Below are 26,968 nucleotides of genomic sequence, written 5' to 3' on the forward strand. Positions count from 1 at the left end.
CGGTCTTATTTTGAAAGGGTGTCCGGAAGCGCGAAGCAGAGCCCGTGAGTGCGGCATGGTGGACGCTCCTCTGTCGGAAGAAGACGCTCCGCTCCGGGATTTCACGGAAGATGCAGAAGAAACGGGAGCTGCTGGTAAGTTTTACAAATTTTCACTTTTCCGTCGTGATGGCGGCTCATAATGCCATTAAACCCACCTCTGAGCCCATGAATCAAACACGGTTCCCGCGATGAAACCCTCCGGAATTCAGTAACTGTCCGTAGCAGCTGACAGCAGCCCGGCGTCGGGTTTGTTTGCTTAGTTTGTCTCCGGGAGAGGAGCGCTGATAGCGTCTGTTAGCCTGTAGCTGTCACCGGGGAATCTGACGTAAGTTAGCCCCTTGGAGCTGACATGGCGGAGAATGAGACCCAGGCAACGGCAGTCGGTGCTGTTGAGTTCGTCGTGAGTGTCCGAGGCTTCCAGCGGCCAGGTCCGCTGTCCCCGGGACACCGTGAGCTCACCGGCGGGGCAGCTAGCAGGCTAAGCCAGGCTAACACTGCGAGAGCTCCGCGCTCGTTATCAGAGTACAGGCGTGCCATGGCCGATTCAGGTTAGGCTTATTACGGAGATGGAATAAAATAACACGGGCCTAACTGTTAATAAATATACAGGTAAATAAAACCAAATGCCAGTACAATAAATTATTATGTACATATAATAAACCATAATAATCCCAGAGCACAAACCTGGGTTATTTATCGAGTATGGAAATATCAAAAACTTACGAAAATGTCATCCTGACAGGATGACTGTGGGTTATAATGTGTATCTGTGTGCGGGGAATGACACCCAGACAGCGGCAGTTGAGTTCATGTGTAGTTAATGTGTAATAATGTAAAATATTTTAATAACGTCAGAAAATAAAACCTCTCAGACCCTCGGGAAAAATAATTATGTCTGTTAAAGGCTATTAACAGTTATAAATAAGTAACATAATTAAATATCGCAGAGTCAAGAAAAAAATATTTCAGGTCAAATAAAATCATGGAGCCTAAAAGTGGCAGCGTGTTTATGTGACTGTAGTTATGAGGCTGCAGGAGAATACATGCATTAGCCTGATACAGCACCAGTAAATAATGAAGTAATAAAACAGCCGCCCCTCTGATCGTGTCTTCACCGTCTCTCTTGGTTCTTTGGAGTTATTGTGTTAATTTGCCTTTGCACATACCTGTCATACCTGCTAAAACATCCACGCACAGCTTTGATGCGTCAGGACACTGGAATGATGCTCCGCACCCAGCTGGTGGTGTGATTGCTTCCTTTGTTAGGATCTATTTTTATTATTTTTACTAGAGAACCGGTCGCAACACCGGTTCTATAATAAAAACCGTCCGGCCCACACAGCAGGAAACTGAAAGCAAAACGTCCTCGGCTGGTGTGGTGTGAATAACTGACGTGATTGGTTAGATGGAATAAAATAACACGGGTCTTACTGTTAATAAATATACAGGTAAATAAAACCAAATGCCATTACAATAAATTACTATGTACATATAATAAACTATAATGATCCCAAAACACAAACCTGGGTTATTTATAGAGAACAAGTATGGAAATATGAAAAACTTAGGAAAATGTCATCCTGACAGAATGACTGTGGGGGATATACATATATATATATATACATATATATATATATATATATATATATATATATATATATATATATATATATATATATATATATATATATATATATATATATATATATATATGAATGAGCTGAGTGATATAAGATTTTTTTCATTTCAGGCGATAACGATATCTATCACGATATCAGCCAAATAACTATATTTGTAAGATTTAAATGTGCCGTTGCTCACAAGTAAAATGTGAAATAATCAGCAGCTTGTTTTGATTTAAATATTTATTTCCCATAATAAGTTCAACAGGGTAGATGTACTTAAGGAACATGAGACTTTTTCAGATAAATAAAGGCAAATATTGCAAACTACACAAAACGCAGCCGCTAAAGCGTTTAAGTTTCAAAATAGAACAAACAAAACAGACTAAATTGACTAACTTTTGTCAATATCAAATAAACTGAGAACTAAAAGGAAATTCTCAATCTGTCCTTGTTGTGTAGCTGAGCTTTTCAAACAGTTTTAACAGTTACTTTAGTCTGACAAAAGCCGAATGACGAATTAGCGCTTCCAGTCAGAGACTGAGCTGCACCGCTTTATTGGATTTCCGGACTTGCTTTCGGCACAATTTACAGTGAACGCTGCTGTTTTTTGTCAGACTTGAAATAGCCGAAATACCTTCACACTACGGAACTTCTGTGGCTCTTCCGTTCGACAATCTCTCCGGCGTTGGAACCATCATCTGTTTTCTCTTCGGTAACCTTCGGTCACGCTCGGTTGATTTTTGTAGTCGGCGCACTCATTTCCTCCATTACCCGGGCGGCACGGCGGCTGGCTGCTTCCCAAACAAATACACATGTGCGGCTTGGCACTTGTGCTGTACGTAACGAGTCACGTGACGCTGCGGCGCTATATATATATATGTATGTATGTATGTAGGTAGGTAGGTCGGTAGGTAGGTAGATATAAAATTAGGGGTGCAACGATACACAAAATTCACGGTTCGATATTTTTTCGATACAAAAAAAAATGTTCATGCCATTTTAATTTGTCATTTATTAAATTTTCACGGCACATTCTGCACCACATCTCTGTGCGTTCATCATTTGTTTGAAGCCAGCTCACCTCCTGCAACCACTTTTCCGAGAATACGCGCTTCTTTTGTGGTTCGGACTCCTTCTGACATTTGTTTGGAGGTCGAGGAACACCACAGTAATTGCTTAAAGGAGCTTCTTCAACATCTTTAAGAGTTCTAAACAAATATCTGTCCTCCAGAAAATCTTATGTATGCAAACACGCGCTGCAACTTCTTATCTTGTGCGTGTTTTTTATTTTGACAGCGAATGCGCACCTGCGGACCACTTATGTGCAGCCCTGGTTATTTAGCTCATCATATCGCAGCCACAGAAATTATTTTGTCCATGAAACCATAAAGCTGCACTTTCTTTTTGCCTTATAGTCTGATTTGTCATAACTTTTCCGTTTTGTGGTAAGCTTTTCTTTGGCTGTCACTTCTTCACCCTGACCTGTCTTATTTGGCTCAGCAGAACTGAAATGCTTTTACACGCTCTCTCACATAAGCTCAGCGATTCTCTGCGCGATCAACCTCTCACATGTTTAAGCTGCGGGAGATTTCACTTGTCATGTTTGCATAGTAAGCTAACGATTAATAAGACGATGTCAGAGGAATTGGTGCGCAAATGATCGTCACTCACAGATCAGTGCTGTCGCTCTCTATGCACAGTTTGCACGATTGCAAAGTGAAAGCAAAAAACAAGCGCAAATTCAAACGCGACTTCAATATGTCACATATTGACAGTGGCTCACCGATGCCAATGACATAATTACCCAGCTACATTTCTGAAAGAATGCAAAAGCATTGACATATATTTTTCCTTCCTACGATAGGCCGACGGGCAGAGATAGATTTTGGTAGCCCGACTGAAAAAATCACTAGCCTAATTAAGTAATAAGTAACATAATTAAATATCGCAGAGTCAAGAAAAAAAATATTTCAGGTCAAATAAAATCATGGAGCCTAAAAGTGGCAGCGTGTTTATGTGACTGTAGTTATGAGGCTGCAGGAGAATACATGCATTAGCCTGATACAGCACCAGTAAATAATGAAGTAATAAAACAGCCGCCCCTCTGATCGTGTCTTCACCGTCTCTCTTGGTTCTTTGGAGTTATTGTGTTAATTTGCCTTTGCACATACCTGTCATACCTGCTAAAACATCCACGCACAGCTTTGATGCGTCAGGACACTGGAATGATGCTCCGCACCCAGCTGGTGGTATGATTGCTTCCTTTGTTAGGATCTATTTTTATTATTTTTACTAGAGAACCGGTCGCAACACCGGTTCTATAATAAAAACCGTCCGGCCCACACAGCAGGAAACTGAAAGCAAAACGTCCTCGGCTGGTGTGGTGTGAATAACTGACGTGATTGGTTAGATGGAAGTGTGGACCACTTGTGTCTGGTGACAAAATCACGTGACAAATCACTTTTTTGTGACTTTAAAGGTTTTGTCTTTCTTGTGATTTTATACTTGAAAGATTTTTATTGATTTCCTCATGAATGTTTTTAATTCCCTGAGAATATTCACGATTGGCTCGCTCTGTAAATTTACTGCATTCTTCTCAAAGAAAAGTCATGTGACGTCTGTGATTTAGACGGCTCTCTGTTCGTCCTCGTGTATTTTAAAACGTAGATTTGCTCTTTAAGATTTGTAACTTTTCTTCACTGATAATATTCAGAGCTTCAATATTTTTAACTCAAACCGCTGTTTTTGAAAAGTTTTGTAACAGTTCTTTTTTTGTGGTTCTGGTGTCGCTGACCAGCTGCGTGCGGACATGTCGAGGCAGGTTCGGGTGAAGTTGAGCGCGGTCTTCATCAGTGCGGCGCAGCGCCGCGGTTCAGACCGGTCGTTTGGGTTTATCAATCCTGGAAAATCAATTTTGTGGCTGCTGCTGAAAGTGCAGTCAATACAGCGAGGTCACAGAAGGTGTGTGTGTGTGCGTGCGTGTGTGTGTGTGTGTGCGTGTGTGTGTGTGTGTGTGTGCGCGCGTGTGTGTGTGTGCGTGTGTGTGCGTGTGTGCATGTGCGTGCGTGTGTGCATGTGTGTGTGTGCGTGTATCAACAGTGACTTGTGAGTGTGTGCTAATCAGCTGAGAGGGAAAACTGTGATGTTTCAGGCTGAGGGTTGATGGAGTGCCTCCACCTGTCTTCAGTTATTAGATTGAAGCTGGAGCTCCACCCTGATGAAGGGCGGAGCTGTGTAAACTGATCTGAGTGATGTAGTTATTCGGAGGTCTTGCTCAGCTCCGATTGGCTCGTCTTTGTTGTAGTAGAAGTGCTCGTGGTGCTGAGTCTGGAGGAAAACAGAGTGGTGCGTGAGCTCCATCACTGATAGCTTCACCTACAACCATTTACCCCACCAGCACCACCTGAGCCTTTGATTCCTGGCTCACGAGAGCTTTTATTGGCTCATCTGTGAACAGGCGTCACTTTGTCTTATTTTCAGTGTTGGCTCCAGATAGAGTTGAAGCGAGCCTCTCGGTGGGGTCGCTGCTGTGACAGAGGTTCATTTACAGTTTCAGACTGATGCCGGTGATCAGCGTGGTGGGTGGAGGTGGGTGGAGGTGTGTTTGTTCTTCTGCCATGTTCGAACACGCTCAGTGCAGCGGCGCCATAGCAGCTTGATAATTAGACGGTAGCTGGGCCGTGAGGCGGCGCTCAGGATGGAAATCATAAACACTGAGGTCGTGTTAAGTGTACCTGCTCCTCGGTTACCATGGTAACCTGAACCTGCACAGCCCGCGTCCTGTAAGCTTGGGTGCGTTGGGGTCGGCTGATGAACAGCAGGTTGTTGGTCCGTGTCAGGTAACATCCGCCCAGAGCTTCAAAGCGCTGCCCCGCCCATCTACACCTGCAAACGTGAGCCGAGTGTCGTTAACTCGTTTTTAACTGAATGCTTTTAATAACAAATAAAGCCCGAGTGCAGAGCAGCCGACAGCATCTAAGTGGAAATAAAACCTTCCTGTAACAAAGTGTCAGCAGCAGCTCTGCGTGTTTGCTGGGATGAAACTGAAGGAGAGCGAGGACGAGGCTTCATGTGAACAAAGAGTTCAGGCGTCAGACTCCAGAGTCTGTGAACGGCACTCCAGTGATTACAAAAACAGTCGATCAGGGTAAAATTCCCATTATTCCTTTGTGTTGGTGTCAGTGACGCAGCGCTCCGTGTGCTTTCCCACGGTGCTTTTCCTCGGGTTGATCCTGGTGTCTGACAGGTCGACGCTAACGAGCAGCTAAACAAGAAGAGATAAATTCACCAGGAGCGTTCGCCGTCGTGGCGCTGGGCGAGAAACCTTAACTGATGGCGACTGTGACATCAGACATTTTATTAACGTTTCTGTTTCAGCAATCACATGACCGGAGTCGGTCAGAGCATTCGCATCATTTCCTGTGACACTGAAGTGAAGTCAGTGTTTGTGGGTCAGGTGGTAGAGCGGGTCAGGGCAGCGGTCCCTAATCTTTGTTACTCCTCGGACCGGCCTTCAAGGTGTCGCCGATAACTAAAATAAAACCTGTACTGCTACCAAAAAAAGGAAGATGACACGCAGGAAAAGACCCGGGGAGACCGGGGGGCGGAGCTGGTCTAGGGTTCACCTGCAGCACGCCGGCTGACACTGGCCGAGGTCATCGGTCATTGCGGGCCTGCTGTGCTGCACTTTGCATTTGATTATACGCTCGGGATCACTGCTGCCGTCCCGTTTCAAACGTGAGCGGACTCCATCGTGTGGATGTGAAACGAGACGCGTCTGATCTGTGAATGTTTTCAGGACAGTTCGGTCCAGAAATAAACGCCCGTCCTCCTCTGTGGACAGACCTTCTTCTCTTTAATGAATTCAATCACGTCCTCATCTGAAAGTCACCGCCGGCTGTCGGGTCCGACCTACTTTCTCTTTCTGCCCGTCATTAACTTAGAGGAAGCGATGCAGCGATGTGGAGCTCTGCTGATATTCCGCTGGAGTCCGTCGATCCTTCGGGAAGTGAAATGAGCACCAGCGGCCAGCGAGGCGTGCAGCTAACGGCCCGTTTGGCACCGAGCCGGCCGACATCCAGAGTTCAGCTCGGTGCTTTAACCAGATAAGAGAGGCCTGTGAAACATGAGCCCACACAAAGAGCAGGAAGTCTCAGATATTCTCCGCACACAAAACACACATTATGTCAGAAATAACAAGAAAAGACGTGAAACTGAAGGAGAGCAGGGAGGAGGTTTCATACCGAGGATAACAAAGGGTTAATACGTCGAACACGGGAGGCTCCAGCCTCAGCGAGTGTTCTGTGAGCGGCCTGCAGTGATGATACAAACACGCAATCAGCATGAAATCCCTGTTATTCCTTTGTGTTCATGTCAGTGACGCTCCGTGTGTGTCTGTGCTTTTCCTCTGGGTGATCCCGGTGTCCGATATACTGCTCGGTTACACGCCGTGGTCTGCATTTAAGTGTGTGTGTGTGTGTGTGTGTGTGTGTGTGTGTGTGTGTGCGTGTGTGTGTGTGTGCGTGTGTGTGTGTGGGTGCGTGTGTGTGTGTGCGTGTGTGTGTGCGTGTGTGGAAATCAGCTGAGAGGGAAAACTGAGGGTTGATGGTGCGACTCCACCCATCTTCAGTTATTAGATTACAGCTGGAGCTCCACCCTGATGAAGTTGAAAAACTGCGATCGCATCACTGAGCAAACAGCCAATGGAGCAGCAGCTCACTTTAACACCACCACCTTCCTGAGGCGCTGTGGTTGGAGGCCAGGTGAAGCGTCACTGCTCCTGTTTAAAAATGCGCTGAGAGAGCTGATCCGTGCTCCTCCTGCTCCTCACGCTTCACTGTAACGCATTAACATGTATAACATAACTATAACGTGTTGGAGCTTCTCGGAGCCTGGGCTGGTGGAGGATGAGTTACGGACACTCTGACGTTTGTCTCGTCTCTTGCTGTTGATGGAAAGTTTCCACGGCCTCCAGCTCGCTGCATTGGCTCGCGGCTGTCCTGCAGAGCGACGATGAAATCAGATTTCAGCCGCAGCTCGCTGTGTGTGAACTCTGACGGCTCAGTGAGCCTCACGCAGACGTGGGAATCGCCAGCCAGCAACAGCATGTTATTATCACAGGATTCGTTATCAAATTATTCAAATCTGGGGATGTGATGATCGTGTCCTCAAAGTTAAACTTTGTCAGTGTCTGTTTCATCCCGTAACATCATTTTTTTTCTCACTGTAGTTTTATGTATTTCTGCGTCAGGAGATTGTCAGGCGTTCAGACCTGTCGTATGTCTGTGACTCCACAGCTGTTTCGTTCTACATCTGCGCTCTACAGGCTTCCTGCAGGAAAATCACTGGCTGAGTGGAACCGTCAGGCTGATGACACCGTGCTGTAATCTGTAATCTGCATTTACACCTCAGACTGAAAGTGTCTGCTAACCTTCCACAGTCTCTGTGAGAGTGATGCTGTCAGACTGCAGCTGTTTGCAGCTGTCTCCTGTCGGCCAACCTGACCTGATGATGTCAGCTGATGATGTCAGATGGTAGTGAAGCGTGGCTGAGCCCGGTGTAGAGGTCGGGTGCGTTTCAGTTTGTTTGGTGTTTGCATTTGGTAAAATCAGCAGTCAAACGAGTCGCAGCAACAAAGGTGAGACAGGTAACGCCTCCTGTCACCGGCGTGACAGGAGGCGTTTGAAGATTTTCGGGCTTCGGGGACGTCAGAATCACTTCTTTGGTCACATGATGCTTTGATGCTACTCGTGTATGCTCAGGTGTGACATCAGCAGTGACCTTGGCGCTAACACTCTGACAGCAGGGTCTGCGTTTAGTTTAAGTGAGTCAGACTGCAGTGACCCTCCCATCCTGCGGGGGCAGCGTGAGGAGGAGGCAGCAGGATGGTCGTCTAAGCTGCTCTCACTGCTAATCAGAAACAATCCTCTCAGCTGATCGCTGCTCCTCTCTCTGTCTGCAGAGAAAAACGTTTTTAAAGCAGGCGGGCGTTTGCTCAGAGGCACAGGGGCAGCTCTGTGTGTGGATGCTGAGAGGAAGTTTGCACACCTGTGTCTCAGGTAAAGCTGACTGATTGAAGGAAGCTGTAAGGAGGCAGAGGAGGCCGGCAGGTGATGACAGGTGATTCACAGAACAGTGTGCACTTCTGCTGAGTGGTAGCTTCTAGATCGTGGCTCAAGAGTTGGGAGTTTGCTTTGTAATCGGAAGGTTGCCGGTTCGAGCCCCGGCTCGGACAGTCTCGGTCGTTGTGTCCTTGGGCAAGACGCTTCACCCGTTGCTTACTGGTGGTGGTCAGAGGGCCCGGTGGCGCCAGTGTCCGGCAGCCTCGCCTCTGTCAGTGCGCCCCAGGGTGGCTGTGGCTACAATGTAGCTCACACACAAGAATTTCACTCACATGTAGCAGTGTACCTGCACGTGTGATGTGACAGTAAAAGTGATTTGATCTCAAGTAAAATGAAGGTTTCGATATTTTCCTGAATAATCTCGACTCTGACGCCAATCGGCCTTCAGACTGCGGTCGGCTTTCAGCTGCAGCGCCGATGTTTGTGTCGGGGTGTTCATGTGACCCCGCTGGGCAGGCAGGCGCGTGGACACCTGACTTTGTGACCACGATAACTCGAGAAGGCGGCAACGTAGCATTTCAAATTGATAACAGAAGTGTATGTACGAGGAGGCTGAGGGGCGGGTGTTTCATCTCCTGCAGGAGCGACGATCGGGCGCAACGCTGTAGCTTTGCCGTACCAGCTGCTTCTGTTCTAACTCTGACTTCAGCTTTTCTGACACTTTCAGGTCTCGTGTGGTCTTAAATGCACCTGTGAGTCTGCTGCTTGGGTCACAGCATTAATCAGCCGCAGACACCTTCGTGTTGTTGGCTGCACCTCCTGCTGACGTGCAGTTTATTCATCGCATTCGGCCACTGCGTGGAAAACTGTCTCGAGCCGCAGTTTACCGGCCGGAGCCGCCCGGCAGCTCAGACTGTGAAAACATTGAAAGCAGATGAGAAATGCCGGGAGTTCCTCCACCTCTGTGGGACAGACTTGTTCTCACGCCGTTACAGCTGCACACAGCTGCACACAGCTGCACACAGCTGGCTGTTTGTCCCCTCACAGGCCTGCAGCTGCCAGGCTCAGGTCAAAGCTTTAAGCAGGCAGGTGAGCGCAGGTGCACATATATTGCACAGCCGGCCTGGGACCAGAAACACGTCACTCAGTTTTATGGTGAGACTTTGCCCCGAGTCACGTCTCTCAGGTGGGGCCATAAACGAGTTCAGGTGTAAGAACAGGCATCAGAGACTCGTCGCTCTCTCGTGTCTGTGGTAGTAAGGTAGCACGAGCTAACGTTCGGTCTGAAGCCATCTGCCCAAACTGGACTTTGACCTTTGACACGGCCTGGATGCTGTTAGCTAATGCTAGCCACCGCGTGAGCTGAGCGGGACAGCCTGAGGCCGACTCTCGACAGTTTTCTTCAAGTAGCTCTAAATTCTAACTCAGACTGAGTCTTTGATGAGGTGCACTTCCTGTGAACCTGTGCAGGTGTTTGAAAAAGCTGCTCTTGCTGACGGGGAGGAGAATCGACTTCCTCTCTGCTCTTTGTTCGGCTTTAAACCCTGCACCACGGCGCCGCTGTCGCCTTTGTTCTGTTTCCTGCTGTCGGTTTCCTCTGCGTCAGCCTTTGTCCTCAGACCTGCAGCCTGCTGGGAGGAAGTGATCAGCATCATGCATGACAACAAGCACCGATGGTGGAGGAGGCTCGAAGCTGTTCGATGTTCAGTTTGTCCTCCTTACCTCTCTGCTCTGTAAACCTGCAGCGCGTCACGCCGTTAATCCCGCCGGACGCTGCCACAAACAAAACCTTTGTTTTTTCCTGACTTTAGTGGCATTAAAGTCTAAATTCTGCCCTCCTCACATTTATTTCATGAAGAATCGACTCGGAGTTCAGATGTTCCCGATAGAGCCGGTCTCTAGTGGACATCAGAGGAACTGCAGGTTCCTGGGGAGATTATAAACTCAAAGTGCAGAGGTGCTTTTACTTTGGAAGTCATTCTGGTCCTCTTCCCCTCATTTCCTCTGAGCTTTTGTGCTGCCGTACGTTCTTGTAGTTCATTAAAGTAAAACCTAAAATGCAGTCTTTCTGGCCCTGTGGGTGGTGTCGGTGCCTTCTGGAGCATTTTTATTAACAAACGTATGTCTTGGCCCTGGTTGTGAAAGGTTTCTGGTTACTTCCTGGCATCTGCCAGCAGCATTACGCCTGCAGTAATGAGAGTCCTGAAATGTGACTCTGTGGATTATTATCTTTGACAGCAGCTGACGAGAAACTGGATTTGAAGTCATCCAGAAAAGGTTAAATGACAGCGTTCACCCAGAGGTCACAGCTGTGTCATCACTCAGACACTTACCTGCACAGCTGGACGTCAGGTGTGCGAGTCACGAGTGCTCCCACCTTAGAGGTCCCTGACTCTTTGTGGAAAGCAGAGCTCTGCTCGAGTAAAAGTGGAGGAATGTGATCCGTTTCACGGAGAACCTCGGTGCAGTCTGTGGGCCCGACAGACGCCGTCGTCGCTGTCTGATGCTCGCAGGTGGAGGTTGTCCAGGCCTGGATGTGAGAAGCGGCGCCCAATAGGAACCCTGCTGCAGTCTCAGTCTCTCTGTCTTCTTCCTGTTTCAGCTTTCCGAAGGAGAACCCTCCAGTGAAGATGAGACCATGGTCCCAGTACTGACGTCCAGAAAAGCCAGTGAACTGCCCGTCAATGAAGTAGCATGTGTCCTGCAGGTAAGGAGGCGAGCGCCTCTCAGCCTGACATTCGTCACGTTTATCTCAGAGAGCGCTCAGCTGATCAGTTCATGAGAACGACGGTGACGCCATTAAAAATCCTCAGACTTAGACTGAGCCAATGAGACGCGTCGTCCTGTTTCTGTGCGAGCTTCGTCTCTGAAACGGTAATCTGAGCGCCGCTGCGTGTCACTCCCACAGGCCGACCTGCAGCTGGGTTTGACCCAGGAGGAGGTGAGGCGGCGGAGGGCGTACCACGGCTGGAACGAGTTCGACATCAGCGAGGACGAGCCGCTGTGGAGGAAGTACCTGTCACAGGTAACGCACGCATCACACGCAGACTCACTCAAGGCCATTTCCTGTTTCTCTCTCTGTGTGACGGCGAGTCCCTCAAACGTGCAGCGGCAGAGTCACCCAGCACGCTATTTTTATCCAGAGCCTGAAACGTGTCTGCAGGCCCGCCGTGTTCCCGACTGTCATTGTTCCGCCGCCGCGTTAACCCGCGCACGTCTGCAGCACGCTTACATAACGTCCTGTGGAAGAACACAGATTTATTTTTGCACGGCAGACGTTCGTCGCCTCACAGCCATGTTAGAAACACGTGTAAGGTCAAGACATGCAGGTGTAAACGCGCTTCACCGTGGTAACCGTGACCTCATTGCTGCTCGCACCTTTTAATAGGACTAGCACGTTTGTGGTGACTGCACAAAGGAGGAGGTTGAATCCTGTAGCGTTCTTCGTTTCTGTCTCGAGCTCGTGTCACCGCCACAGCGCGGCGTTATGAAACAGATCAGGGGCCTCGTTCAGGCGCTGCTGATTGGACGAGCCAGCTGAGGAGGGCACATGACCTCTTTCAGCCCTGAAAGCATCAGGTAAATTAACTGAAGGGGAAACGGCAGCAGGCAGTCGGAGCACTGATGGAGCTGCTGGAGCTGCTGCAGGCCTGCAGCAGCTCCAGCAGCTCCAGCTTAAATATAGAAAGCGAGCGCGGACGGAGAGGACGGGAGGAAGCTGTCGGCTCGAGTCCAAGCGAGGAGCAGAAACTCTGGCTCTCTGAAAAATGTAAACCACATCAGCTGACGTGTGCAGAAGTTTCCGTTTGACTTCACATTCCTGAGTGCTGAACAAGTGGTCGCCCTGTGAGGGTGGAGGAGGCGGAGCCAGCAGCTCTGTAGTTGTGCAGCTGATACTGGCAGAAAGAGAGGGTCACAGGTCACATGACCAGAACCGTGTGATGTGAACCATGAGGGTGAGGAAGGTCAGAGCCTCGTCATCGCTCCTGACTGCTGATTGGACGGCTTCACAAACACACCTCTTGTCTGTAATCTGCTGTAATCTGAGCGCGTGTCCTCCTGCGATCACACGCTCGAGCCGCTCCTTCACTAAACAAACGCCAGCCAGTCGAGTCCAAGCTGCTGCGGCGCTCTGACATCACGCTGACCTCACAGTCCAGACACGAGCTCAGACTGCCAAAGAGTTGGTCCTTCAGCTGCACGACAGCAACCTGCCAACCACACACGTTTACAGCTGCACCGACTCGCCTGATCCCGCCTGTGATGACTCGTTCGATTTACCCGCGCTGCTGAAATAAATGTGCAAACTCGGCGAAGCTGAAAGCGTCCACGCTGTAAAAAGTGTCCTTGTTAAAGAACACGTCCTCCAAACGTCTGTAATCATGTGACACTTGACCTCTGACCTCAGCCTGTGTCTCTCTGCAGTTCAAAGATCCGCTCATCCTGCTGTTGCTGGCGTCGGCGGTCATCAGCATCATCATGCACCAGTTCGATGACGCCATCAGCATCACAGTGGTAGGTAACCAGCGGCGCTCAGGCGTCCTCTGAAACCTGCAGGTCCTCCACACGAGGTTACACACGACAGCTGTTTGTCTGATACAAAAACGAGGTCAAAGTTCAGATGGCAGAAGCAGGAGAGCGGAGAGGAACAGCAGCTCTGTGTTCTTAGACTCAGTGACTCAAATGCAGCAAGTTTTACATGTAAAGGTCACGGGGTCAGTGACTGAGCCGTCCTGTGAGGCAGTGCTGCTCTGCGACTGGTCAGCACGGTGCGTGCTTGTTATTGTCTCCTCTCACCTTAAGCTCAGCGTGCACCGTCGCAGAGAGGTGGATCGCCGCCGCCTCGGGCCTCCAGAGGAACGCCACAGGCACAGATTAAAAACAAGAAGTGCGATCTTCTCTGCAGCCCGTCTGCACACGTTTGAACATCCGCACGCTTCTCGTTCAGCCACAACCAGGTCAGGTCCATCACAGAAGATGGGTCTCATTTACCTAAAGTCATCGAGTTTATCTGCATCGGTGAAGTAAAACCTGAACAGGAAGGTTTGGCGCTGTGTTCCATCCTACCGGTTGTTTCTGCACGCACGCACAACACAAAGTGACAAACCGTCCTGCATGCTGGAGTTATTGTTGACAGCATAAAGTACGTACGGCAGGACGGTTCGTCAGAACACCGGATATCCTCTGGTTTGAGACCAAAGGCGGATTCATGTGCAGAGAGAGGAGCTCTGAGATGGAGAGTCTGAGTGACGCACACACAGTTTGACCCCTCGTAAAAGAAGAAACGTGAGTCCCTGTGCACACGCAGGCCGGCTGCAGGAGAACAAACAGCTTCATCGCTGTTTGCTTTCAGACTTCGGGTAATTAAAGCGATCCGGGAACCCTTCAGGATGTTTGATCAGGTTTCTGTTTTAATCCTCCAAACGGACGCAGAGCTTCAGCAGGCAGAAGGTCAGCCGATGGTCTGAATCCACCTCAGCGTGTGAACAAGCAGAAATGATGAAGAGCTTATTCATGTCATCACATTCAGATATGATGACTGTGAAAGCAGACGGGCCACTGTGAGGCCAAAGCTCCGCCTCACAGGAAATAAACATAAATGCAGAGGTGAGAGGTCACAAACAGTGCTTTTAATTTGAAAGGAAATGTGGAATTATTTTATGATGAAAGGGAAAGATGAACGATGTTGAGCTCTGATGTCGCAAACATTCACTGAAATCTTCAATAAACCCTGAACGACTCGGTGTCAGTGGGATTTCCACAGCTGTGGGGTTTTATTGTGAACGATGGAAGAATTTAAAAACTCATGTTGGACCTCAAAGTTCAGTCTGTGCTTTCCCCCCCCCAGGCCATCATCATCGTCGTGACGGTCGCCTTCGTCCAGGTACGTCCTGTTTTTACTCTTTAACAACACTGCTGTGTGTGTGTGTGTGTGTGTCTGTCTGTGTGTGTGTCTGTCTGTGTGTGTCTGTCTGTCTGTGTGTGTGTGTGTGTGTGTGTCTGTCTGTGTGTGTCTGTCTGTCTGTGTGTGTGTGTGTGTGTGTGTGTCTGTCTGTGTGTGTCTGTCTGTCTGTGTGTGTGTGTGTGTGTCTGTCTGTGTGTCTGTCTGTGTGTGTGTGTGTGTCTGTCTGTGTGTGTCTGTCTGTGTGTGTGTGTGTCTGTGTGTGTGTCTGTCTGTGTGTGTGTGTCTGTGTGTGTGTCTGTCTGTGTGTGTGTCTGTCTGTCTGTCTGTGTGTCTGTGTGTGTGTGTGTGTGTCTGTGTGTGTGTGTGTGTGTGTGTGTGTGTGTGTGTGTGATGAAGCTGAGCTGTTGTCTTGTGTGCAGGAGTATCGCTCAGAGAAATCTTTGGAGGAGTTGGGGAAGCTCGTCCCTCCAGAATGTCACTGGTGAGTTTGATCCTGACCTCCTTCAGGAGAGTGGGCGGGGTCTCCTGCCTCGTCCTCCTGCATGGATCGAGTCTGTGGAGAACATCGCGTCTCCTAGTTGTGATTGTTTGTAATGAAATATGCAGTTATGACACTGAGTCTGCTCCTCTGTCATCTCACAGCCAAGAATCCAGAAATTTGACTCCATAAATGAATCAGTTTAAAGGAGTGTGTGTGTCTGTTTGCTCCATCTATCCACACCGTGTAGCGCCCCCTGTTGGCACACTGTGTGACCAGCACTCACATTACTGTGAGCACGAGCACACAGCTACACACACAGCATTGTTCTTCTCAGCCTGAGGTCACAGGATTAATTTCACTCCTCGCGATGTTCTGAGAAACTTCTTAGACTTTCCCTGAAAGCTGAGACTGAATCCTGGCCAGCGATGCGCCGATGTCAGAGCAACGAGAGATTCCCGTGGCGACCTGAGCAGCACGGTTTCCCCCGATGATCCACTCTTCATCGGGGTTTACAGTTGGGTCGTGGCGAACGTTTGGCAGAGACAGAGGACGGAGCTGGATCCACACACTCGACCTCATTCTAGAAATTTCAGCTTCATCCATGGAAATGCACATTTTCAAAAAGTGAATTATTAATGTGTTGTGTCCCTGACGCTCCCCAGCAGAGCGCGCAGGGAGGGGAGGAGCATGACTGTAAACACTCTCCCCCGCTGCCTTCCTCCTCAGTGTCAGGGAGGGGAACCTGGAGCACCTGCTGGCCAGAGAGCTCGTTCCCGGAGACACCGTCTGCCTGTCGGTGGGGGAGAAGGTCCCGGCTGACCTCCGTCTCTTCGAGGTAAAAACACTGATAGGTTTGTGTCAGCCTGGGCGTGAGGGAGCGAGGGATTCTGGGACAGGAGAGATGTCTGCTGGAAGCTGAGCGCTTCTCGTTTCCAAGAAAGAAACTAAATTCTTTCAGGATGAACGATCAGAGGAGCTCAGGTTCCTGCAAACACGGGAGCAGAACGCCCTCTGATCAGGCCTGCAGTGTAATCATAAATAGATGAAACCCCTCAGCAGGGGGCGCTCTCGAGCACGAATCAAAATGTACGTTTTGTGTGTGAAGATTTTTCTTTGTGGAAGTTTTCAGACTGCAGGTGCAGGTTTAGATGGCGAGCCTCCATTTTGGTTTGGGGCATGAAGCGAGCAGCAGCTTCCACCTCCAGCCTGCTGCGGCTTCTGCACGCAGAAGAAAACTTTCACACAAACTTCAGGTTTTTCATCCGCTCCGCGGCGTGAGCTCGAGAGCGCCCCCTGTCCAACAGGAAGTCCACGGGGAGTTTCTGATTATCGAGCAGCTCCCTGCTTCACTGCAGGCGAGACTGACATCAGAACAAAGAGAAGGTCGCCGCGGTACTCGTCCTGCATCTTCACCACGTGCAACAAATCCCAGTGACAGCGGTCCTCATCAGTTAAACGAGCTCTGAGCAGCATCAGCGAGTTAATGCAGACGCACAGGACGCTTTTTATTCCCCCGTCGAATTTTACCCACAGGTATCCCTGAGGCGGGCGTAGGTGGGCGTAGGCTGGTGTAGGTGGGTGTAGGCTGGTGTAGGTAGGCGTAGGTGGGTGTAGGCTGGTGTAGGTAGGCGTAGGCGGGCGTAGGTGGGTGTAGGCTGTCGTAGGCGGGTGTAGGTGGGTGTAGGCGGGTGTAGGCTGTCGTAGGCGGGTGTAGGTGGGTGTAGGCTGGTGTAGGTGGGTGTAGGCGGGTGTAGGCGGTACTTTGAGGCCTCTGTTTTCACTGGGTTGTCTCGGGAGTGAACGGCGCGTCACGCTGGGAAACGTGTGAACCTTCATTGAGAGCAGCTGCAGTCGTGTAAAGATGGCCGCCAGCTCTGAGGTGGGGGTGGGGTTAATGGTGGCTTTAGTGAGCAGGGTTAGAGGTTAAAGGTCAGAGTATCCCTCCTGGTTGGAGTTAAATCTGTCTCCTCCACCCTCGCAGGCGACAGACCTGTCAGTGGATGAGTCCAGTCTGACGGGGGAGACCACGCCCTGCACCAAGTCCACCGCCCACCAGCCGGCATCCACCAACGGAGACATCGCCTCCCGCAGCAACATCGCCTTCATGGGGACGCTGGTGCGCTACGGCAAAGCCAAGGTAGCAGCTCACTCTTCTTCTTCTGCTCCACAGACGGTGAAGTTACAGGAACGAAGTGTGCGCTGAGACTCTGGCTGCAGACGGTGTGAGGAAGTGATGACGTGGCCGCCTCCTTCATATCGATGGTTCAGTGGTGACAGACGGCGTGTAGGACGCCGCCGTGGTTGTAGAAAACTGTAACCGTCATCTTAGTGGCTGCCGGCAGAATGATTAGAGATTAGATTAGATGAAACTTTATTAATCCCTCGGGTGGGAGGGTCCCCGTTAGACCGACGCTACAGAGTGTGAGCAGAAATACAGCGCACACACGACTGCAGAGGGAACTGCACCGTGGAGCGCTGACACAGATACCTGCGAATCACTAACATCCAATCAAAACCCTCTCACAGCTCAGACTTCAGTGACCTCACAGCAGGCATGTTATTGGTCACATGATGTCACTAAAAAGGCTCCGACATCACAAACACGGTCCAGAGGTCCAGCTTAGGTGAAGCCAGCAGCTACGGCCACCCGTGCACCATCTACCTAATTGGCCACGCCCCTAATAATGCAAACATAAGCATGAATGCAATTTAAAGAGGACAGGACAGGTGTTATGATGGAGGATACACAGCGGTCTGTATCAGGCTGGCTCACTGCTGCCTCGGCAGGACACCAGAGGAACTGCAGCTGTTGCTATTGAAGCTTTTGGAGCTGATGTTTCAACGATGCTTAGACAGTTTTACCTGCTGAAAGGTGTTCTGATGTTCTTCAGGGCATCGTCATTGGAACCGGAGAGAACTCTGAGTTCGGGGAGGTGTTCAAGATGATGCAGGCAGAGGAGGTGAGGTCTCCCGCATGAAATCTGAATATAATTCAATACAAATGTCACGGAGTTCCAGCCAGAGGCGCAGTGTTCATGAAACATCTGTTTCCTGTTTGCTTTGTCAGGCTCCTAAAACTCCTCTGCAGAAGAGCATGGACCTGCTGGGGAAGCAGCTGTCGCTTTATTCCTTCTGCATCATCGGTGAGTTTATGATGATCGTGTGATTACGAGGAGACGCCGTGGGTAAGGGGCCGTGTGTGCGGCGAGCTGCCCCGCTGCTGCGTCCTGCTCTCCATCGCCATGGCGTCTGCACGCCGCGCTCAGTCTGTCTCTGATGTGTTTCAGGCGTCATCATGCTGGTGGGCTGGCTGCAGGGCAAGAGTCTCCTGGACATGTTCACCATCGGTGTCAGGTGACCCTGAGTGATGCTTCTGTTTGGTTATTGGTTGAGCCGAGGCAGCTGCTTCCTCTTCTGTGTTTATCAGGTTATAGCTGAGTGCAGCGATGTGATAGCAGCAGGTTTGTGACGCTGGTTTCATGATGCGACCAGGAGAGTGACTCCACCCACAGACAAGGACGCGAGCGTCACAGTCTGCTGTGTGATTTGGTGCACAGAGCCGTGAAACACCTCAATTCAATTTTATTTATATAGCGCCAAATCACAACAACAGTCGCCTGAAGGCGCTTCATAGATACAGAGAAAAACCCAACAATCATATGACCCCCTATGAGCAGCACTTTGGCGACAGTGGGAAGGAAAAACTCCCTTTTAACAGGAAGAAACCTCCAGCAGAACCAGGCTCAGGGAGGGGCGGGGCCATCTGCTGTGATTGGTTGGGGTGAGAGAAGGAAGACGGGATAAAGACATGCTGTGGAAGAGAGACAGAGGTTAATAACAGATATGATTCAATGCAGAGAGGTCTGTTAACACATAGTGAGTGAAGAAGACACCTGAAGGAGCGAGCTCGGTCTCAGTGCGACAGGTGGAGCAGCCTCCATATAAATGAGATCACACAGTCTGCTGTTAGTGACGTTAGCATGAGGAGAGTCGCCTTTATAAGCGAGAGAGGAAAGTTAGCGCTGTGGGGCGGGAGCACGTTACAGGTGATTCCTGTTAGAGGGAAGTTGGGAAGCTGACCGTGAACACTGAGAGCAAACGGAAACACAAATGTTTTCTGGGTTTGTCTGCGTTTTTTCAGTGAGCATGTAAATCATAAAACAAGTCTGACTCCTCCTCTCCTCCTTCAGTCTGGCTGTGGCTGCCATCCCAGAGGGCTTACCCATCGTGGTGACGGTGACGCTGGCGCTCGGCGTGATGCGGATGGTGAAGAAAAGAGCGATCATCAAGAAACTTCCCATCGTGGAAACTCTGGGTACGTCGTGATGCGACGGAAACGGTCATGCACAGAGTAGCCCGACCTTCTGTGAGCTGCACGTTGGTGACCTTTGTGCCGTTTTCCCCGTCAGGCTGCTGTAATGTGATCTGCTCGGACAAAACGGGGACGCTGACCAAGAACGAGATGACGGTCACTCAGCTGTTCACGTCAGACGGACAGCACGCTGAGGTCAGACTCCCGCGCTGTTTCCTCTCACACTTTGAAACCTCCACAGCGTGATCACAGGGTCAGCTTCTAAATCCTCAGGCTACCAAACACAGCTGGGCTTCATGTTGGTGCTGGCGGGTGGTTGATCGTGCGATCAGGGTGAAGCTCGTGTTCTGCAGAGGACTCGAGTTCAGGCTCCGTCTGCTCGCTCGGAGTTTATGGGCTCAGTGGAGTCGATCAGTTTGCTGGTCTCGGATCAGTGGACACGTCGTTATCCTGTCCGGGATATTTAAGGGTGTTTGGGAATTTCCCCGACTAGTCTGTGGACTTTGAGGAGGCTTTGAAACGCGTCCCCAGGGCGTCCTGTGGGTGGCGCTGCAGGAACCTGGAGTATCGGTGAGACTGCAGATTAAATGAGACTGTAGATGTTGGTAAAGCGTTGGGGCCCTGGCGTGCACCCAGAGTTGTCAGACTCCCCCACAGTCGACCTGATGGAGGCGTCTGCAGCTCCTCAGACAGTCGATGAGTTGTACTGAAGCTGCCGGCCTCCTACATCTACACCAGCTTTCTGTTTTTCATAGGTGTCTGTTATTTTAATCTGAGAGACGGTGAACATGAAAAGGCATCAGTGCAAATGTCCCAGTTTGACCCAAACGGCTGATTTTCACCTTCTAAAAGGTCAAAAAGGAGGAGAGGAGATCACGTGAGTCGCAACCCAACAAGCCAAGTTTAAGATCACATGAACAAAGCAATCACTGTAACTTGTTGTAAGGCTGATGCTCTTATTTTGAAAGCTGAGCCCTCTTCCTCCTCGTCGGTTTGCAGCGGCTTCTTCTGAAGCCTGATCGCAGCTGTAACGCAGAGTCTGCAGAGGGCTCACTGACCCGGTTAATCCATGAGGAAATCCCAGCTGGCATACTGGGAGAACTGGGTCAGGGAAGGTTCTGTTCACTGCAGGGAGGTCAGAGGTCATGGGAAGGTGCTGAAGGCCTGCAGGGTCACTGGCCTCACCTGTCAGGGGGCTGAAGCTGTGTTTGAGTCATACTTTATGAGGGCGAAGGCTCTGTCCTTCTTCGAAGTCCTGCTCTGTGCGAACCGCCCGGGCTTCAGCAGAGCGGCATCGACACGTTGACAAGTCCACGAAAGCGCACGCTGAGCTTCTGGTCCTGCCTCCGGTGTCTCGAGGTCGCAGGTCTTTGTTATCTTACCCTCGGTGTTGTCTTGCAGGTCACCGGCGTCGGCTATAACGGGCAGGGGGAAGTTCTGCTGAACGGAGAGGTGATCCACGGCTTCTCGTGTCAGTCCATCAGCAAAATTGTGGAGGTGAGGTCGTTTGTGTCTCAGCTCAGATCTTCACACTGAACTCTGAACCCGGGTTTACTGAGCGTGTGTGTGCTGACAGGTCGGCTGTGTGTGCAACGACTCCATCATCAGGAATCACAACGTGCTGGGACGGCCCACAGAGGGAGCGCTCATCGCCCTCGCCATGAAGGTAAAACCCAGAGCGCCACGCTCTGAGCAGGTCGTCAAAGTCTTGAAATCAGACCAGTCGGGCTCATTTTTTCGATCCTTCTTTGTCTCACACTGGACTGAAACCAGCTGTTTTAGCTCCTCCCCCTTTCCCCCTCTGACTGTTTGAAGCGTACAAACAGTTAAAAGTAGGAGGAGCTGGAGAACCTGAGCTGATGATAAAACCAGATGAGATAAAAACATGAATATGAGCGATGAGGTGTTTGTGTGACGAGCTGTGCTCCTCTCCGTGTCCTGCAGGTGGGGCTGGAGGGTCTGCAGCGCGAGTACGTGCGGGTGGAGGAGCATCCGTTCAGCTCGGAGAAGAAGTGGATGGCCGTGCGCTGCGTTCACCGCACGCAGCAGGTCTGTGATGACGAGCTGCTCACATTAACCCTTTATCCTCGCTCTGATGCTCCGATGTCATTCGAGGACGCCGGCAGCAGAAACACGGCCGGAGTCGTCGTTCATACATGTTCTGTGATGTTCCAGCAGATCCTTAGATGTTTGTCATGGTGTTACTGTTGTGCCTGTGCCCTGAGCGCACAGAAATCACTGCTGCAAGTACAAAGTTGCATTTTGAGGAGAAAATTACTTTGAGCGAAGAAAACTCTGTTCGCTAATATCCACAGTAACAGCCGCTGTGTGTGCTCACAGACGTCTGCAGACCTGCTCTCCACATCTCTGTACAGCGTTACAAATGTGCAACAAAACCAACCAATCACAGACTTGGATTCTGATCGGCTCTCTAATCAGCTCGCCAGCTAAATCCAGCGGAGCGGTTTGGTTTAAGCTAGATTAAAACCAACAACGGTCTTAAAAAAGTAAATAATTAAACATACTAACTGAAAATGGGTTTTGCTACACTCTGGACCGTGTTTGCAGCAGGTAGCGAGCTGACGCCGAGTTACTGCGACTCGGATGTGAGCGTTCATGGACAAAGACTCAAACATTCCTCAGGTTTCTCTCACAAGTGTTTCCTGTGGATTTGTCACCAAGGGAGAAACTGAACAGCAGCATTAAAGCTGAAATCCTAAAAGTCAAAGTTTAATATTGTGTTCTGCATCATCAGCATCTCTGACGTGTCTGCTCTTCCTGCTGCGTCTCCAGGACAAAGCTGGAGTTTACTTCATGAAGGGCGCGTACGAGCAGGTGATTCGCTTCTGCAGCTCCTACAACAGCCGAGGCAGCGCGCTCCCCCTGAACCACCAGCAGGTGGAGCTGTACCAGCAGCAGATCAGCTACATGGGCTCAGGCGGGCTCAGAGGTGAGAGCGACACCTACAGGTGGAGCTGGGGATGCCCCAAAAACACACTCACTGTGTGTGTGTGTGTGTGTGTGTGTGTGTGTGTGTGTGTGTGTGTGTGTGTGTGTGTTTCAGTGCTGGCGTTCGCGTCGGGCTCTGAGATGGGGAAGCTGACCTTCCTGGGTTTGGTGGGCATCATCGACCCTCCAAGGTCAGGGGTCAAAGAGGCCGTGGGCACGCTCATCAGCTCCGGAGTCACCATCAAGATGATCACCGGAGACTCCCAGGAGACGGCCATGTCTATAGGTCAGCTGATTCACACACGCTTACGCAAATGTATAAAGTTAAACAACAGAACAAATCCTTAGTGTTTTTCTGTGGTGGGATGTGTTTCCTGTTTTACATCACAGCTGATCGGGGCTTTGACCTCTGGTTTAAGTTCCCTGTCCTCGAGCTTCCTGATTAAAAACGCCTCCATCGGGAGGATTTGTCCTCAGCTCCTCCATCTGAACAACAGAAGAGAAAAATGAAAAGAAAAACACAGACATTGTTTAGTTACATGATCAGGCTGATGATTAAACTCCGCTCTCTGAATTCCACATTAAAAGCCCCTGTTTATTAATAGGGCTTTTATTGTGAAACTGCCAGAAGAAGCGCAGGATCATCATTCACTTATTAAAGAGAGAGAACAAACCCTGAGCTGGTAATCAGCAGTCAGTGGCTCGTCATGGGGAAAACGTTCACCACAAGGTGGCAGCGTTTCACCAGCCAGCACACACTTGCTGACATGACCTCTGGCTGAGCCCACTCCAGTTTGAATAATGCTGCCATGGGTCGAGTGGGAGTCACTGCGCCACCTTGTGGTTCACAGTGGTGTTACATGAACGTACAGAGCAGTCAGTGGATGTTTGTGTGTCTGCAGCCAGTCGCATCGGCCTCTTCTCTAAAGGGGGGCAGAGTTTGTCTGGGGAGGAGGTGGATCAGCTGGACCTGCAGCAGCTGTCGCAGATCATCTCCAGAGTGAGCGCGCGCACACACACACACACGCACGCACGCACGCATGCACACACGCATGCACGCGCACACGCGCACGCACACATGCACGCACGCACACACACACACGCGCACGCATGCACACACGCATGCACGCGCACGCATGCACGCACGCATGCACGCACGCGCATGCACGCACGCATGCACGCACACGCATGCACACGCATGCACGCACGCGCGCATGCACACACACGCACACACACACACGCATGCACACACATGCACACACGCACACACACACACACACACGCGCACACACAGTCATGTTTCAGAGCAGTGTTGCTGTCACTGACGGCGTTCCTGGATCCGCCCTCTGTCCACAGATTTCCGTGTTTTATCGCGCCAGCCCGCGACACAAGCTGAAGATCGTCAAGGTGAGCAGACAGGAAGTCCAGTTCATGAAGCAGGAAAAGTTAAATAAACGTGATGGATTTGAGGCACGAACAGCTTTCTAGAACGAAGCGCTGCTAAAGCCCCGTCCCTCTCTTCAGTCCCTGCAGAACAACGGCGCCGTGGTGGCCATGACGGGTGACGGGGTGAATGACGCCGTGGCTCTGAAGGCCGCTGACATCGGTGTTGCGATGGGCCAGACGGGCACCGACGTCTGCAAGGAGGCGGCCGACATGATCCTGGTGGACGACGACTTCCAGACCATCATGTGAGTCTGACGCCACGGCGACGAGCCTAGACTTGCTGTCCTTGTCTTTGTGTGGAGTAACACACATAACACTGACTGTAACCATAGCAACTCATTTCCATCAGGACGACGTTGCTATGATTAGTTACGGTTAATCCCTCACGCAGGAAGTAGTTCACAGGAGGCGATCGGCGTCGGCGAGGGTCTGACGTCACGATCAAATCTGTGAACACATAAAAGTCCTGATGTTTCTGAGCTTCGTCCAAAAGGCTCAAAGATTTAGTGAAACAGCTTGTTCCTGTCATTAAGCTGCGATTGGAGCGTTTGTGGTTCAAAGGTCGGCGTCTGTTTCCTGTCTGCAGGTCGGCCATCGAGGAGGGAAAAGGAATTTACAACAACATCAAAAACTTTGTTTGCTTCCAGCTGAGCACGTGAGTACAAACCGCCGTCAGTCACACTTCTGTCTCTGGATTCAGTGTTTGAGCCCTCCGTCTCCCCCTGCTGGTCACCAGGAGCATTGCGGCACTCACCCTCATCTCCTTGGCGACGCTGATGAACTTCCCCAACCCGCTGAACGCCATGCAGATCCTGTGGATCAACATCATCATGGACGGACCGCCGGCTCAGAGGTGAGCGACTGAACGTTTCACTGGTTCACCTTTGACCTCAGTTGACACGGATATTTTAGAAGAGACTAATATTTATCTGTGATACTTCAGGCAGCTGGTCGAGCTCTGAAATGAAAGCTGACGACATGTTTGGTTTGTGGTGGTGGTCTGCAGCGCCCCCTGCTGTGTGCACACCTGCACGCACACCTGCTCATTAAGCAGAGTGTGAATATTCCAGATGTTCGATGTGATGATTAGACGCATTATATTTTTCACACGTCTGTGCCGACCCCTACTTTTGAACCGGGTTGGGGTAAATCCTGTTTAATAATAATAATAATAATAATAATAATAATGGATTGCATTTATATAGAGCTTTACAATGCCACTATTCATTCACTCTCACATTCACACACTGGTGGAGGCAGCTACAGCTGTAGCCACAGCTGCTCTGGGGCAGACTGACCGCCGCCATATCGCGCCATCGGCCCCTCTGGCCAACACCAGTAGGCGACGGGTGAAGTGTCTCGCCCAAGGACACAACGACCGAGACTGTCCGAGCCGGGGCTCGAACCAGCAACCTTCCGGTTACAAGACGAACTCCCAACTCTTGAGCCACGATCGCAATGTTTGTGTGTGTGTGTTCTCTTGTTAGTTTGGGGGTGGAGCCTGTGGACCGCGACATCATCAGGAAGCCTCCTCGCAACGTCGGAGACAGCATCATCACCCGCAGCCTGATCGTAAAAGTGCTCGTGTCGGCGTTCATCATCGTCTGCGGGACGCTTTACGTCTTCTGGAGAGAGGTGGGTGGCCGTTTCTGACCTCAGGTTTCCTGATGCTGACGTCACCGGGCGCTGACCTCGGGGCGCGATCAGCATCACCATCGTTGTCTGCCGCTGTGACGTCTCCAGCTGACTCGCTCTCTGCATTTTTTTTTTTGCAGTTGCAGGACAACGTGATCACTCCTCGAGACACCACCATGACCTTCACCTGCTTCGTCTTCTTCGACATGTTCAACGCTCTGAGCTCCAGATCGCAGGTGAGCGCGCACGTTTAACCTGACATGACCTCACCGTCGCATTAAAGAGCATGTGACCTCAGCTGTGCCCGTCTCTGCTCCTCAGACCCGGATGGTCCACGAGATGGGGCTGTGCAGCAACCGCACGTTCTGTTTCGCCGTCCTGGCCTCCATCATGGGGCAGCTGCTCGTCATCTACTTCCCTCCTCTGCAGAGCGTCTTCCAGACGGAGAGTCTCAGCGTCCTCGGTAAGTCCTCGCGTGTCCTCGCGCGTCCTCCTGCAGGAGCTCCTCCCTGTTTCTATTTTACTTTTTGAACAAAGCACAAAATGAAAAATAATTTTCTCATTTTGTGCTTTTTTTTTTTTCTTTTTGCTCGAGTTCTTGGAATATTTTTTCTAGTTTTCGAGGACTTTGCATGCCCCCCCCCCCCCCAGCACACAGATGTGCGCACAGCTGTGTGACCGTTTCCTTCTCTTTGTCTTTCTGCAGACCTCGTCTTCCTCGTGTCCCTCACCTCCTCCGTCTGCGCCGTATCTGAGGTCATCAAGAAGGTGGAGAGGTGGAGGGGGGTGGAGAAGAGCCCCCCCTCTGACTTCTTCCACGAAGTATGACCCCGCCCCCCTCGCTGTCCAGGCTGACGGACTCTGGTGTGTGGAGGATGAAGAGGAGGGTGGAGGTGATGGAGCATCTCTGTCCTGATGGCACTGACTTCTTTGAACCTCAAAGACTTTTTTTCTGAGATCCTCAGACGGGGACGAGACTCCGGTCAGGCACTGGAGGAGGCGCCTGGCCTCAAGGGGCGGGGTTAGCGGTCTGGACCTGTGTCGACCAGCCGCGGCCGTTCAGCTAGAACCTCTCTCTCTGCGCCGCGGTCCGAGCCACTTCTTCCTGCCCCGTCATTTAGGATGAAATCGGACTTCGGGGCGTCTCCGTGGCCTCTTCCTGTTCTGTTTTAGTTTAGACGGCGGTGACCACTATTGGGCTCGCTTCTCTACACGAGGTGGACGTTGTATTTTGCGTCCTCTGTGGGAGCGTCTGCGGTGTGACGGTACAGCACCAATCACAGATCAATCAGCGGGGGAAATCATGTTTCGATCTTTAATTTATTTTGATAACCTGACGGGTTCTGGTGTGAAATTTTATTTATCTCACAAACAGGAGCGGATCATTTCCTGGACGCTGGGAAGTTTTAGTGATGTGGGTTTAATCAAGACGGTTTTTTTAAACAAAAGCTTTGATTACGAGAAAAGTCTGAGGGCTGATTTTTGTTAATAAAGTTCATATTTTAAAAATTAA

At 50.5% G+C, this 26,968-nt stretch overlaps 1 protein-coding gene across 1 annotated transcript; it reads left to right on the forward strand.

The window, feature by feature from the left end:
- On the forward strand, positions 1–26,968 carry atp2c1 (ATPase secretory pathway Ca2+ transporting 1). The gene is made up of 27 exons (XM_040030939.1): positions 1–134; positions 11,330–11,434; positions 11,636–11,752; positions 13,153–13,242; positions 14,576–14,611; positions 15,052–15,113; positions 15,840–15,948; positions 17,095–17,250; positions 18,005–18,073; positions 18,181–18,256; positions 18,401–18,467; positions 19,304–19,428; positions 19,523–19,620; positions 20,827–20,922; positions 21,002–21,091; positions 21,370–21,474; positions 22,219–22,375; positions 22,490–22,660; positions 23,277–23,374; positions 23,731–23,781; positions 23,899–24,065; positions 24,407–24,475; positions 24,557–24,673; positions 25,308–25,455; positions 25,596–25,691; positions 25,777–25,918; positions 26,162–26,968. The coding sequence occupies exons 1-27, from the start codon at positions 111–113 to the stop codon at positions 26,281–26,283; spliced, it is 2,763 nt and encodes a 920-aa protein (XP_039886873.1). The 5' UTR covers positions 1–110; the 3' UTR covers positions 26,284–26,968.

This window comes from Simochromis diagramma, unplaced genomic scaffold, assembly GCF_900408965.1.
Source record: "Simochromis diagramma unplaced genomic scaffold, fSimDia1.1 OVJJ01000361.1, whole genome shotgun sequence".
Taxonomy (NCBI): Eukaryota; Metazoa; Chordata; class Actinopteri; order Cichliformes; family Cichlidae; genus Simochromis; species Simochromis diagramma.